This window comes from Saccopteryx leptura, chromosome 3, assembly GCF_036850995.1.
Source record: "Saccopteryx leptura isolate mSacLep1 chromosome 3, mSacLep1_pri_phased_curated, whole genome shotgun sequence".
In the NCBI taxonomy this organism is placed as follows: Eukaryota; Metazoa; Chordata; class Mammalia; order Chiroptera; family Emballonuridae; genus Saccopteryx; species Saccopteryx leptura.
In genome coordinates this window covers 125200665-125216460 of record NC_089505.1, presented here as the reverse complement: position 1 = coordinate 125216460, position 15796 = coordinate 125200665, and the positions used below count along the sequence as shown (strand labels likewise).

Here is a 15796-nt window from a genome sequence, read left to right as displayed (position 1 = left end):
CTATGCATGGGAAGATCATCTAGGGACTAAAACTCATATCATTTTATCTTTATCTGAAAAGCAATGGGAAGTCCTTCATCATATAGGGGGATGGAGTGCAAGGGTGTTCATTTTATCAAAATTGTATTTGGGCTATGTCTGGTTTAAGTATAAAGAAGAAATTAAACAAGGGCGATAGTGAACATAGTGGGTCAGTTATAACTCTTACTGCAGTAGTGTATGTGGGGGACAACTGTAACTTGGAGAAGGTGGTGGCAGTGGTAATGGAGAGAAATGGATAGAGTTGAACAGTTTATGAGGTAAAATAAATAGAACATGGTGATGGTTCAAATTTAGTGGGAATGGAAAACAGTAAGGGAGATATCAAGTATGTCTTCTATATTTAGAGGTAAAAAAAACACACGCGCCCTGGCCGGTTGGCTCAGCGGTAGAGCGTCGGCCTAGCGTGCGGAGGACCCGGGTTCGATTCTCGGCCAGGGCACATAGGAGAAGCGCCCATTTGCTTCTCCACCCCTCCGCCGCGCCTTCCTCTCTGTCTCTCTCTTCCCCTCCCGCAGCCAAGGCTCCATTGGAGCAAAGATGGCCCGGGCGCTGGGCATGGCTCTGTGGCCTCTGCCTCAGGCGCTAGAGTGGCTCTGGTCGCAATATGGCGACGCCCAGGATGGGCAGAGCATCGCCCCCTGGGGGGCGTGCCGGGTGGATCCCGGTCGGGCGCATGCGGGAGTCTGTCTGACTGTCTATCCCCGTTTCCAGCTTCAGAAAAATGAAAAAAAAAAAAACAAAAAAAAAAAACAAAAAAAAACACACGCTTCCTTGACCCCACATTCTCCTCCAGCTACTGTCCCATTTATCAATTCCCCTTCACACACACAAACACAAGCAAAGAAGAAATGTCTATACTTGCCTCAATTTTCTCACCTCTTGTGTTTTACTCAAAGGTAAGGTTCTGAACTCATCATTCTACCTAAATTCCCTTTTTTAAAGATTTTATTTATTGATTTTAAAGGAGAGAGAGAGAAAGGTGGTGGGAAGCATTAACTGGCTGCTGCTTCTCATATGTGCCTTGACCGGGCAAGCCCTGGGTTTTGAACCAGCGACCTTAGGGTTCTGAGACACTTGATCCACTGCGCCACCACATCACCACAGGTCAGGCTGCCCTCGCCTCTGTTTTTTTGTGACAGAGAACGACAGACAGACAGTAAAGGAGAAAGATGAGAAACATCAATTCTTGGTTGTGGCACCTTAGTTGTTCATTGATTGCTTTCTCGTATGTGCCTTGACCAGGGGGCTACAGCAGAGCAAGTGACCCCTTGCTCAAGCCAGTGACATTGGGCTCAAGCTGGTGAGCCTTGCTCAAACCAGATGAGCCCGTGCTCAAGCTGATAAGCTTAGGGTTTTGAATCTGGGTCCTTCACGTCCCAGTCTGATGCTCTATCCACTGTGCCATCGCCTGGTCAGACATTCTACCTAAATTCTTTAAGGCCACCAATAACTTCCAAACTGCCAAATTCAAAAATTATTTCTCTAGCCTAACTTTTCTCAATGTCTTAAGCACCTTGAATATAACTGGCTGTTGCCTTCTTCCTGAAACATTTTCATAATGTCATAACTTTGCCTTCCTTGACACATTTCCCAGAGGTTGATTCTTTGTACTCTTTGCTAGATTTCTAAATGTTGATGGACTGAAGGGTACAGCTCTTACATTTTTCTCCTTCAACAATCACTCCCTCGTTAGTCCCATCCAGTTCTATGACTTTAGAGAGACTAAATCTTCAGCCCTGGCTTCTTTCCTTAAGTTCATACATATCATATATAATTGTCTATTTAAAGTTTCTAGTTGGATTTCTAATAGGCTTTCAAAAGTACATCCAAATTACAAACTCTTAGTTTAGTGTATCACCACTCCCTCAGCTAGTTTCTCTTCTAACCATCTCCTTATCTCACTAACTGACATGAAGAACTACTCAGTTGCTCACGGTAAATACAAAGATGTTAGCATTAATTCAGCCCCTTCATTTATCTTTCCTTATCTCATCAAATCCATCAACAAGCCTGCTAACTTAACCTGCAAAACATATTCCAAACCCAACCCTCTCTTTTCATTTCCTCTACTCCCATATTAGTCCAAGACACGGTCACCTCTACAAAGATTATGCACAGCCTCCTAATTTGTCTTTCTTCTCTCACCCTTGCTCCATTAAAACTCAGGTTTCACAGACAAGAAAAATCTTAAAAATATAAACATAACTTTCATACTTTGTAGATCGGATTGTATACCCAATTTGGAAAACTTGCAGTTTCTTATAAAGTTAATCATATAATCCATCAATTCACTCTTAGGTATTTACTCCACAGAAGTGAAAGCACATGTACAAAAGTATTTATACAAGAGTGTTCACAGCACCCTTATTCCTAACAGCTGAAAACTTGAAATGACCCAAATGTTCATTAACAGAAGACTGAATAAACAAACTCAGGTATATTCATACAATGGGATACTAGTCATCAATAAAAATAAACTGCAGATAAATGTAACAACATAAATGAACCTCAAAAATATGTTAAGCTGCCCTGACCGGTTGGCTCAGTGGTAGAGCGTCGGCCTGGCGTGCAGAAGTCCCAGGTTCGATTCCCGGCCAGGGCACACAGGAGAAGCGCCCATCTGCTTCTCCACCCCTCCCCCTCTCCTTCCTCTCTGTCTTTCTCTTCCCCTCCCGCAGCAAGGCTCTATTGGAGCAAAGATGGCCTGGGTGCTGGGGATGGCTCCTTGGCCTCTGCCCCAGGCGCTGGAGTGGCTCTGGTCGCAACAGAGCGACGCCCCGGAGGGGCAGAGCATCGCCCCCTGGTGGGCAGAGCATCGCCCCCTGGTGGGCGTGCCAGGTGGATCCCGGTCGGGCGCATGCGGGAGTCAGTCTGACTGTCTCTCCCCGTTTCCAGCTTCAGAAAAATACAAATATATATATATATATATATATATGTTAAGCGGAAAAAGACAGAAAGTCCATATGATCCCATTTATATGACATTCAAGAATAGGCAAAATTAATCCATGATAATAAAAGTCAGAATAATGATTGCCTTTGGATAAGAGGTAGAGAATATTTACTGGAAAGGAATATAAAGGAGCTTTACAGGATGATGGAAAAGTTCTAATCTGACTGGGATTGTGGTTACATGGGAATGTGTTTGTTGAAATTCATCATAATACATTTAAAAACTATGCACATTTTTGTATGTGAATTATATCTCAAGTTTTAAGAAGTGTTAATAAAAACAATTAATCTATAGGTGACATTATTACCTTTAAAATAAGTATAATATTACTGCTACTTCATGGATCTATTATGAAGTCTAAATGAGATATATATATATATAAAGCCCTTAGTATGTAGTAAGCACTTAATGTTAATTATTATTATAATGATAAAGTGTGATTCCCTTGCTTAAATCTTAATAGCACAAATATTAAAATAAAAATGCCATATCCTAGACCAGCAATTTTTAACTGGTGTACCATAATGATTTTTTAAAACATGCAATACCTGACTATTTAATCAGGGGCATTGACCTCTTCTCTTTTAGGCTGTCAAAAAAAATGACCATAACCACCTGACCAGGTGGTGGCGCAGTGGATAGAACATCGGACTGGGACACAGAGGACCCAGGTTCAAAACCCTGAGGTCGCCAGTTTGAGCACGGGCTCATCTGGTTTGAATAAGGCTCACCAGCTTGAGCCCAAGGTCACTGGCTTGAGCAAGGGGTCACTTGGTCTGCTGTAGCCTCCAGGTCAAGGCACATATGAGAGAGCAATCAATGAACAACTAAAGTGCCACAACAAAGAATTGATGCTTTTCATCTCTCTCCCTTTCTGTCTGTCCCTATCTGTTCCTCTCTCTGTCTCTGTCATACACACAAAAAATGACAATAACACAATAATAGTTCCATGTAAATGAATCAAAATTATACCTAAGTTTTTTGTCATATCAGCAAAAAATATATATTTTGTGTGCGTGCTGCAGAATTTTAGTCCTTAGTTCATGTGTGTCATGAGATGAAAAGGGTTGAAAATTTCTGTTCTAGCCTACAAAATCCTGTGTGATGTGGCCCTTATTTACTGTTCAATCTCATCATTTTCTTCTTTCTTTTTTAAAAATATTTTTTCTGAAGTGAGAAGCAGGGAGGCAGATTTCCACCTGTGCCTGACTGGGATCCACCCGGCATGCCCACTAGGGGGCGATGCTCTGCCCATCTGGGGCTTTGCTCCGTAGCAACCGGAGCCTTTCTAGTGCCTGAGGCAGAAGCCATGGAGCCATCCTCAGCACCCAGGCCAACTTTGCTCCAATGGAGCCTTTACTGCAGGAGGGGAAGAGAGAGATAGAGAGAAAGGAGAGGGGGAAGGATGGAGAAGCAGATGGGTGCTTCTCCTGTGTGCCCAGGCTGGGAATTGAACACGGGACTTCCACATGCAGGGCCAACACTCTACTGCTGAGCCAACTGGCCAGGGCCCATTTTCATCTTGATACAGTCCATTTACACTGGCCTTTCTGTTTACTGAACAATACCGACATCATTCACACTTGGGATGTTTGAACTTGCCATCTTTTTAGCTTTGAAAACTCTTCCACAGGGTCTTCTCATGTATGTCTCCTTTTCACTAGCTCTCAGATTAAATACTGCCCACCTGAAAAGATATCTCCTTGTTTATTATCTATCTCCTCTCAGTGTCACTGCAAGTCTATGAGACAGAAACCTTGTCTGCCTTGTTCACAGAACAATGGCAGGCACCTAATAAATATTTGTTGAAATAATGTATGAGTGAATAATTTCTAGTTTCTAAATGGATAGATAGTAAGTATTCATTTGTTGATATGGGAAACACTGGAAGAGTGTGTGGGGAGATCAGGTTATAATTTATATTTTTAAAAATAAGACAAGGAAAATACAAAACTGATTAAATAATTAAAAACACCACATTTTAAAGAGAATCCAAGATGGTGGCATAGTAGGTAGATGTTACACTTACCTCTTCCCAGGACCAAACTGGAATTACAATTAAAATAGAGGACATTCCACCTCAATAACCAACTGGAGCCTAGCTGAAGAGAAGTCTAATAACCAAGGATTTACAGAAGAAGCCACACTGAGACTAGAAGGAAGGGGCACGAAACGGAAAGGGCTGATTCCACTTCTAAGGATGGAGAGATATTTTATCTGCAAAGGTACCCTCTGAGAAGTGTGGAGTCTCAATCCCAAGCTGGGCTCCCCAGATGAGAGCACCAAAGCCAGGAAGAGCACCCACATATCATCTGGCTGTGAAAATCATTGGGGATTCTGTCCATCAGAGAGACAGAAGTTGCTAGAGATACAGGTACCCTCTTAAAAGACCAATGCACAAAATCTCATTTGCAGCCACTCATCTTGGGCTCTGGTGGAGGGAGGGCAGAGCAAACTAGAGTTGTATGGGGAGAGACTGGAGTTTGTGACTCTGGGGAGAGAGCTAAAGAGATAGCTGCCAGGATTACTGAGCTGAATTTTTCTCCCACACTGCAAACACCATCTTTCTTGTGTGGAGCACTCCCCTGCATGCGGCATCAGTCTGGTGGAATGCAATAGCCTCACACTCTGGACTCCCTGGCACCCCACCCTGCAACGCTTGTGCCCTGCTGAGGAGTCATCTGCCTGGGTCAGGGTGCAGAGGTCTGGGCAGACTTGGGGAATGTCAATGATTGAGTTGTGTGTCAGTAACTGATTCGGGGCAGGACCCATTCTCTCCATTATACTGTGAATCGGACTGGCACCTTTCCTTCATGGGATACCTGTTAGCCCCAATCTCTGGGCCCCTACTGCCCCCACCCTCCCAATTCCTAATGGCTCCACCCCACAGAGGTCTGGGAAAAATCTGGGACAGACTGAGTGTTCTGGCTCTATAACAGGATGTTTTTCCTTTATATGCCTAACTAGTGCAGAACCCTTCCTGCACGTGGCCAACTCTTGGTCTCTTGGGCCTAGTAAATTCTGCTGGCCTCATGCTGATGATTCTCTGAGACCCCACCCCATCACAAATATATATGTTTGTGCACCCAGCAGGAGGCAGCTTGACTTGATACACCCTGGGACTTGTGCTGAGTGGCCTCAGATCTACATTAACACAAGTTTAAACCTGTATTGATTTGGTGACTCATTGAGAACCTATTTCAAGCAACTTGAATACTAGCAGAGGCTCTTTCAGTGACTAAGCCTAATAGACAGTTGGCAGATAGAGGCAGGCGGAGGTGAATCTTAAGGAGCCTTGGAACTTTTGCTGATCACCCTTGGAATGGAGCTTGGTCTTTCCCATGCACACCCAGGCCCAGAAGAGGCAACCACAAAGTGAGGAACACTTTGTAGCTCCAAACAGGTTGCCTAGGGCTAGTCAAAGGCAGCATCTTCACCAGAGTCTTTCCCAAGAGACCCCAGAACCAACAATACCAGAAGCAAATACCAGCTTCAGAAAACCTCAGTGCATGATTCAATTAGTTTCACAAGTAGCATATCCAAATGGGGATCTCAGTAGGCACCAGACTCTGCAGAGGTGAATTCTGCTTTAATGGTCTGCACATGCACAGCAACTTGTACACTGTGGTCAAGACTGACCCTCACAACAGCCAGCCTAAGGATTGACCCAACACATGAATGGGCCAATCAAGTATCAATTACAACAGGAGGGCCCACATAACCCACACAAGAGATATTCATAGAGCACCCAGCTCGGGTGATCAGGAAGACTGTGCCACTATGTCTCACAGAACACCTGCTACATAAAGTCACTCCACAAAGACTGGAAGTCATAGCAGATCTATTTAATACACAAAAACAAACACAAAGAAGCAGCCAAAATGGGGAGACAAAGACACAAGCCCCAAATAATAGAACAGGAGAAATCTCCAGAAAAAGAATTAAATATATAAAATGGAGGCAAGTACTTTATCAGATATAGTTTAAAAAGTGGATATAAGGATGTTCAAGAAACTTAGAACTACAACAGCATGAAAAAGGACATAAAAACCATAAAAAAGAACCAGTCAGAAATAAAGAATACAATATTTGAAATGAGGAATACACTGAAGGAATAAACAGTAGCTTGGATAAAGCAGAGGACTAAATCAGCAATTTGGAAGACAAGATAGCATAAAATACCCAATCAGAACAGCAAAAAGAAAAATAATTTTTAAAAAATAAGGACAGTTGAAGGGACCTTTGGGACAACATTAAGTGTAACAACATCCACATCATAGGAGTACCAGAAGGAGAAGAGGGAGAGCTTGGAATTGAGAACCTATTTATATTTAATGAAAGAGAGAGAGACAGACAAACAGGGACAGATGGACAAGAAGGGACAGAGATGAGAAGCATCAACTTGTAGCGGAACTTTCAGTTGTTCATTGATTGCTTTCTCATAAGTGCCTTGACTGGGGTGGGCATGAGGGCTCCAGTGAGCCAGTGACCCCTTGTGCAAGCCAGCAAACATGGGCTCAAGCCAGCGACCTTGGGCTCTAAGCCAGGGCTCCAAGTTAGTAACTTTTGGGCTCAAGCCAGTGACTTTGGGGTCATGTCTATGATCCATGTTCAAGTCAGTGACCCTGCGCTCAAGCTGTTGAGCCCATGGTCAAGCCAGATGAGCCTGTGCTCATGCTGGTGACCTCCAGGTTTTGAACCTGGGTCCTCAGTGTCCCTGCTCGATGCTTTATCCACTGCACCACTGCTTGGTCAGGCTCAAAAACCTATTTGAATAAATAACTGAAAATATCTTTAACTTGGTGAAGGAAAAAGGCAAACAAGTCCAGGAACTACACAGAGTCCCAAACAATATGAACCAAAAGAGGCCCATACCAAGGTGCATCATAATTAAAATGGCAAATGTTAAAGAGAGAATCTTAAAAGCAGCAAGAAAAAGACAGTTACTTACTTACAATAATGCCTCCATAAAAAAGACAGCTGATTTCTCATTGGAAACATTTCAAGCTATCCAGATTGGCATGACATATTCAAAATGATGAAAAGGAACAACCTTCAACCAAAACTACTTTACCCAGAAAGACTAACATTTATAATTGAAGAAGAATTAAAGAGCTTCCCAGACAAGAAAAAGCTAGAGGAGTTTCTTACCGTCAAGCCAGTATTACAAGAAGAATTATTTAAATTTTATTTACTTAGAAAGAGAAGAATGGCGAGAGACAGAGATAGAGACAGAAATACTAATTTGTTGTTCCACTTATTCATGCTGTCATTGGTTGATATAAGAAGTTTTAATGTGCTTTCTTGAAGAAAAAGTAGAAGAATAAGAACAAGAACAGAACAAAAAGAAAAAGAAGAGTAACATAATTAAAGTAATAAAATGGCAAGAAATACGTACCTGTTAATAATCACTTTATTTTATTACAATTATTTTTTTAATCACTTTAAATTCAAATGGCTTAGCCTGACCAAGGTGGTGGCGCAGTGGATAGAGCATCAGACTGGGATGCAGAGAACCCAGGTTCGAAACTCCGAGGTCACCGGCTTGAACATGGGCTCATCTGGCTTGAGTATAGGCTCACCAGTTTGAGCGTGGGGACACTGGCTTGAGCAAGGGATCACAGATATGACCCCATGGTCACTGGCTTGAGCCCAAAGGTCGCCTGCTTGAGCCCAAGGACACTGGCTTGAGCAAAGGATCACTTGCTCAGCTGTAGCTCCCAGATAAATGTACACATGAGTAAACAATCAATGAACAACTAAGGTGCCACAACAAAGAATTGATGCTTCTCATCTCTCTCCCTTCCTGTCTGTCTGTCCCTATCTGTTCCTCTCTCTCTGTCTCTGTCACAAAAAACAAAAACAAAAAATGGCTTAAATGCTCCAATCAGAAGACATTGGGTAGTTGAATGAATAAAAGAACAAGACCCATAAATATTCTATGTACACAAGACCCACCTCAGAACAAAAGATATACACAGACTAAAAGAGATGGAAAATGATATTTAAAAGATATTTTTTTAAAAAGCTGGGTTAGCAATACTTATATCCAACAAAATAGACTTTAAAACAAAGACTATAATAAGAGATAAAAAAGGACACTACATAATGATAAAGGGAGCATTCCAACAAGAGGATATAACACATGTACACACTTATGCACCTACCATAGGAGCACCTAAATATATAAAGCAAACCTTAATGGACACAAAAGGAGAAATTGACAGTAATACAGTCTTAGTAGGGGATTTTAACACCCCATTGACATGAATAGACAGATAGTCCAGACAGAAAATCAACTAAGAAACTGTAGCTTTAAATGACACACTAGGTCAAATGGATTTAGTTGATATCTTCAGAACGTTTCACCCCAAAGCACAGAATATATATTCTTTTCAGTGCACATGGAACATATTCTAGGATAAACCACATATGAGGACACAAAACGAGTCTCAATAAATTTAATGAACTATAGAAATGATTCTTAAAAGTCTAGTCTTGTGGCCTGACCAGGCAGTGGCACAGTGTATAGAGCATCGGACTGGGATGTGGAGGACCCAGGTTCGAGATCCTGAGGTCGCCAGCTTGAGCGCGGGCTCATCTGGTTAGAGCAAAAAGCCCACCAGCTTGAACCCAAGGTTGCTGACTCCAGCAAGGGGTTACTCAGTCTGCTGAAGGCCTGTGGTCAAGGCACATATGAGAAAGCAATCAAAGCCTGACCTGTGGTGGCGCAGTGGATAAAGCGTCGACCTGGAAATGCTGAGGTCGCCGGTTCGAAACCCTGGGCTTGCCTGGTCAAGGCACATATGGGAGTTGATGCTTCCAGCTCCTCCCCCCTTTTCTCTCTCTGTCTCTCTCTCTCCTCTCTAAAAAAAATGAATAAATAAATTAAAATAATAAAATAAAATCAGGTAATTAGTTTTTAAAAAAAGAAAGCAATCAATGAACAACTAAGGTGTCACAATGTGCCACGAAAAACTAATGATTGATGCTTCTCATCTCTCTCCATTCCTGTCTGTCTGTCCCTGTCTATCCCTCTCTCTGACTCACTCTCTGTCTCTGTAAAAAATAAAAAATAAAAAAATAAACAAAAGTCTAGTCTTGTGATCTCAATAAATTTAAGAGATTGAAATCATATTGGTCCTGGTCAATATGGCTCAGTGGATAGAGTGTTGGCCTGGTGTATGGACGTCCTGGGTTCGATTCTCAGTCAGGGCACACAAGAGAAGTGATCATCTGCTTCTCTCTCTCTCTTTCTTCCCATTCTCTCCCTCTTCCCCTCCCACAGCCAGTGGCTTGATTAGTTTGAGGCTCAGCCCCCAGCATTGGGGCTAGTTTGGTTAGTCTGAGCACAGCAGCCTCAGGTGCTAAAAATAGCTCGGTTGATTTGAGAATCACCCCAGACAGGGATTGCCAGGTAGATTCCTGTAAAGGCACATGCAGAAGTTTGTCTCACTATCTGCCCTCCTCTCACTTAAAAAAAAAAAAAATCATATTGTACATCTTCTCTGACCATGATGGTATGAAACTAGAAACAAATCACAAGCAGAAAAATTAAAAACACACAAACACATGGAGGCTAAATAACGTGTTAGTAAACAATGAATGGGTTAACAATGATCAAGGAAGAAATCAGAAGATACCTTGAAACAAATGAGCATGAGAACACAACAAGCCAAATCTATGGGACACAGTGAAAGCCATCTAAAGAGGGAAATTCATAACATTACAGACCTATCTCAAAAAATAAGAAAAATCTTAAAAAAACAATCTAACTTTACACTCAAAGATAATAGAAAAATAAAATAAACAAAGCCCAAAGTGAGGAGGAGAAAGGAAATAATAAAGATTAGAGCAGCAATAAACAAAATAGTCTAAAAAACAGTACAAAAGATTATGAAACCAAGAGCTGGTTTTTTGAAAAGATAAATAAGATTGGCAAACCTTGAACCAGACTTATTAAGTAAAAAAGAGAGAGGATTCAAATACATAAAATAAAAAATCAAAGAGGAGAAATAATAGCTTACAGCAAAGAACAACAAAAGATTGTAAGAAAATGTTACAAACAACTATATGCCAATAAATTGGACAATCTCTAGACAAAATAGATAAATTCCTAAAAAACATACAATCTTCCATAAACGAATCAGTAAGAATCAGAAAACCTGACTAGACCAATTACAACTAATGAAAGTGAAGCAGTCATAAAAAAACTCTCAACAAACAAAAATCATGGACTAGAGAACTTCACAGATGAATTTTATCAAACAGTCAGAGAAGAACTAACCCCTATCCTTCTCAAACTATTCCAAAAAATTCAAGAGGAGGGAAGACTCCCAAGCTCATTTTATGAGGCCAGAATTATCCTAATTCCAAAACCTGACAAAGACACTACAAAAACCAGAAATCAGGCCAATATCCCTGATGAACATAGATGCTAAAATCCTCAACAGAATATTAGCAAATTGAATCCAGCAATACATGAACATCATATACCATGATCAACTGGGATTTATTCCAGGGACGTAAAGTTGGTACAACATCTGCAACTCAATAAACATTATACATTACATAAACAAAATGAAGGATAAAAACAACATAATCATAGCAATAGATGCAATAAAAGCACTTGATAAAATTCAGCTCCCATTTATGATGAAAACTCTCAACAAAGAGGCAATAGAGGGAACATACCTCACTGTAATAAAGGCCATATATGACAAACTGACAGCTAATATCATACTCATTGAGCAAAAACTACAAGGTTTCCTTTAAGATTGAGAACAAAACAGGGATTTCAGCTTTCACCACTTTTTTTCCATTGATTTGAGAAAGAGGAAGGGGGGCAGAGAGAGAGAGAGAGAGAGGTATCAACTTGTTGTTTTACTTAGTTGTTCCATTTAGTTGTAATACTCATTGACTGATTCTTTTATGTGCCCTGACCAAGAATTAAACCCACCTCCTCAGTGCACTAGAATGATGATGCTTTATCCACTGAGCCACCTGGCCAGGTCCTGTTTTCACCACTCTTATTTAACATAGTACTGGAAGTCCTAGCCACAGCCATCAAACAAGAAGAAATAAAAGGCATCCAAATTGGAAAGAGAGAAGTAAAATTGTCATTATTTGCAGATGACATGATACTGTATATAGTGAACCCTAAAAATTCTGCCACTAATCTACTAGAACTGATAAGTTCAGTAAAGTAGCAGAATACAAAATAAATATCCAGAAATCAGTTGCATTTTTGTACACCAATAGTGAACTATCAGAAAGGAAACTAAGAAAACAACCCCATTCACAATAGCTTAAAAAAGAAAAACCAAAACCTAGGAATAAATTTAACTAAGGATGTAAAAGACCTGTACCTGGAAAATTATAAGACATTAAAGAAAGAAACTGAAGAAGATACAAATAAGTGGAAGCATATATTGTGTTCATAGATAAAAATAATTAACATAATTAAATATCGATATTATCCAAAGCAATCTATAGATATATAGATTCAACACCACTCTTATCAAGACATCAATGGTGTATTTCACAGAACTAGAACAAATATTTTAAAAATTTATAGGAAATCACAAAAGACCCTGAATAGCCACAGCAATCTTGAGAAAAAAGAACAAAGTTGGAGGAATCATGCTACCCAATATCAAACTATACTACAAGATCATGGTAATCAAAATAGCATGGTACTGGCATAAAAACAGACATAGATCAGAGAGCAAAGAAATAAACTCATCCCTTTATGGTCAATTAATACTTGACAAAGGAGGCAAGAACATACAATGGGTAAAGATAGTTTATTTAATGAATGGTGCTGGGAAAATTGAACAGACATGCAAAAAGTAAAATAAAAGTAGACCACCTTTTCACACCATATACAAAAATAAAGTCAAAATGGATTAAAGACTTAAATGTTAGCTTCAAAACCATACAAATCCTAGAAGAAACTAGAGGCAGTAAAATCTCAGACATTTCTTATGATGAATTTATATATATTTAGCTCCTTGGACAAGTAAAACAATACAAAAATAAGCAAATGGGAGTATAAGAAACTAAAAAACTTTGCAGAACAAAGGAAACTATCAACAAAACAAAAAGAATCTACTGAGAGAACATATTCATCTATGATTAATCTGATAAGGGGTTAATATTCAAAATTTATACAGAACTCAAACAACTGAACACCAGAAAAACAAGGAACCCAATTTAAATATGGGTAGTACACTTTATTAGACATTTCTCCAAAGAGGACATACAGAAGACCAATAAACATATAAAAAGATGCTCAACATCACTAATCATCAGAGAAATGCAAATTAAAACTACAATGAGATATCAGCTCACACCTGTCAGAATGGCTGTCATTAAATCAACAAACAACAAGGGCTGGTGAGGATGTGGAGAAAAGGGAACCCTCATGCACTGTTTGGTGGAATGTAGATTGGTGCAGCCACTACAGAAAGTAGTATGGAGTTACCTCAAAAAATTAAAAATGGTACTGCCTTATGACCCACCAATTCCTCTTCTGAGAATTTATCTGAAAAAATCCAGAACACTAATTTAAAAGAATTTGTGCATCCCTATGTTCACTGCAGCATTATTTATAATAGTCAAGATTTGGAAACAGCCCACTTGCCCATCAGTGGATGAGTGGATAAAAAATCTGTGGTACATTTACACAATGGAATACTATTTGGTCATAAAAAAAAGAAGGAAATCTTACCCTTTATGACAGCATAGATGAACTTAGAGAATATTATGCTAAGTGAAATAAGCCGGTCAGAGAAAGACAAGTACAATATGATATCACATATATGTGGAATCTAATAAATAAAATAAAATAAACTAACAAACAAAATAGAAACAGACTTATAGATACAGAGAACAGACTGACAGCTGTCAGAGGGGAGGAATGTTGAGTGGAATGGGAGAAAAAGTTGAAGGGATTAAGCAACAAAAAAAACCCAACAACATATAGACACAGACAACAGTACGGTGATTACCAAAGGGAAAGGGTAGTGGGGGGAGGGCAAAGAGGGTAAGGGGGAATAAACGTTGATGGAAGGCCACTTGACTTGGGATGGTAAACACACAATGCAATATACAAATGGTGTATTTAAAATTGTACACCTGAAACCTATATAATTTTATTAACTAATGCCACTCAATAAATTAAAATAAAACCCACCAAATTTGAGGGTTCAAAGGAGCTGAGGTGTCTGGCAAAAGACTACAGCTCTTTTCTTAAGTATCTCCTGAAGAAAGGGAGTCCTCCTATCAGATATGTTTTTAACTTCTATTAGTAATGAAAAAAAAAAGTTTAAATTTCTAACCTTATATATCAAATGTATATCTTCTACAGAATACAATAGATCTCATATTTCTTTTCTTTCTTTTTTTTTTGTTTTTTTTTTTTTTTTTTTATTTCTATTTATTCATTTTGGAGAGGAGAGGAAGAGACAGAGGGGAGAGGAGAGACAGAAGGGGGGGAGGAGCTGGAAGCATCAATTCCCATATGTGCCTTGACCAGGCAAGCCCAGGGTTTCGAACTGGTGACCTCAGCATTTCCAGGTCAACACTTTATCCACTGCACCACCACAGGTCAGGCTAGATCTCATTTTTTTTTTTTTTTTTTTTTTTTTTTTTCTGAAGCTGGAAACAGGGAGAGACAGTCAGACAGACTCCTGCATGCGCCCAACCGGGATCCACCCGGCACGCCCACCATGGGGCGACGCTCTGCCCACCAGGGGGCGATGCTCAGCCCCTCCGGGGCGTCGCTCTGCCGCGACCAGAGCCACTCTAGCGCCTGGGGCAGAGGCCAAGGAGCCATCCCCAGTGCCCGGGCCATCTTTGCTCCAATGGAGCCTTGGTTGCGGGAGGGGAAGAGAGGTGGAGAAGCAAATGGGCGCTTCTCCTATGTGCCCTGGCCAGGAATTGAACCCGGGTCCCCCACACGCCAGGCCGACGCTCTACCGCTGAGCCAACCGGCCAGGGCGATCTCATATTTCTTAATGCATGAAGATAGCTATTATACTATTTGAGCAATGATGCTACTAGGATGTCTCTTTTCAAGCTATTTTATTGATTGATTGATTGATTTTTGGAGAGAGGGGAGAAACAGATAGAGTGAGAAAGAGTGGAGTGAGTGAAGCAGGAAGCATCTACTCATAGTAGTTGCTTCCTGTATGTGCCTTAACCAGGCAAGCCCAGGGATTCCAACCTGGGACCTCAGCATTTCAGGTCAACACTTCATCCACAGAGCCATCACAGGTCAGGCTTTTCAGGCTATTTTAAACATGTAGAGCTTTTCCTCCCAATCGAAGGGTCTATAAACAAACCTCAAATTACAGAACCAATACTATTTTAGTTATTTTGATTTTATACCATTAGAAAAAGTCTTCATAATTTTTTTTTTAAGTAAAATATTCTGATAAAACTTACCTTCGTTTGCAAATCAGGAACCACAAAGCTGATGCCAAAGCAAAGAAACCAATCCCCAAAGTAACAGTACCAGCAGCCAGAACATTGGTTAAGTGATTATAAACATCTATACAAATAAATTATAAAAGATTATTTTATGCATGTATCTTTAATCTCTAGGTAAATTTAAATGGTATAATATTTCAAACGATATTACATAAGGTAGTGTTAAGATATTAAATAGGAAATTGGGTACCAAATGCATACAAGTTGTGTTTGGAGAAGAAATGAGGAGAATGAGTCTATAAACAAAACATAAACTTAACACTACAATGTTTCATTTCTTTAGAAAATTAAAGATATGAAGTTTATA

The 15796-nt window shown here is 40.2% G+C and overlaps 1 protein-coding gene across 1 annotated transcript in view; it reads right to left on the bottom strand.

Moving 5' to 3' along the window:
- The window catches only part of C3H1orf185 (chromosome 3 C1orf185 homolog), a 35943-nt gene that overhangs the window by 18407 nt on the left and 1740 nt on the right, over positions 1-15796 (bottom strand). The window contains exon 2 of the mRNA XM_066372656.1: positions 15445-15550. Within this exon, the coding sequence (XP_066228753.1) occupies positions 15445-15550 (106 nt within the window). The remainder of the gene's footprint in view (positions 1-15444; positions 15551-15796) is intronic.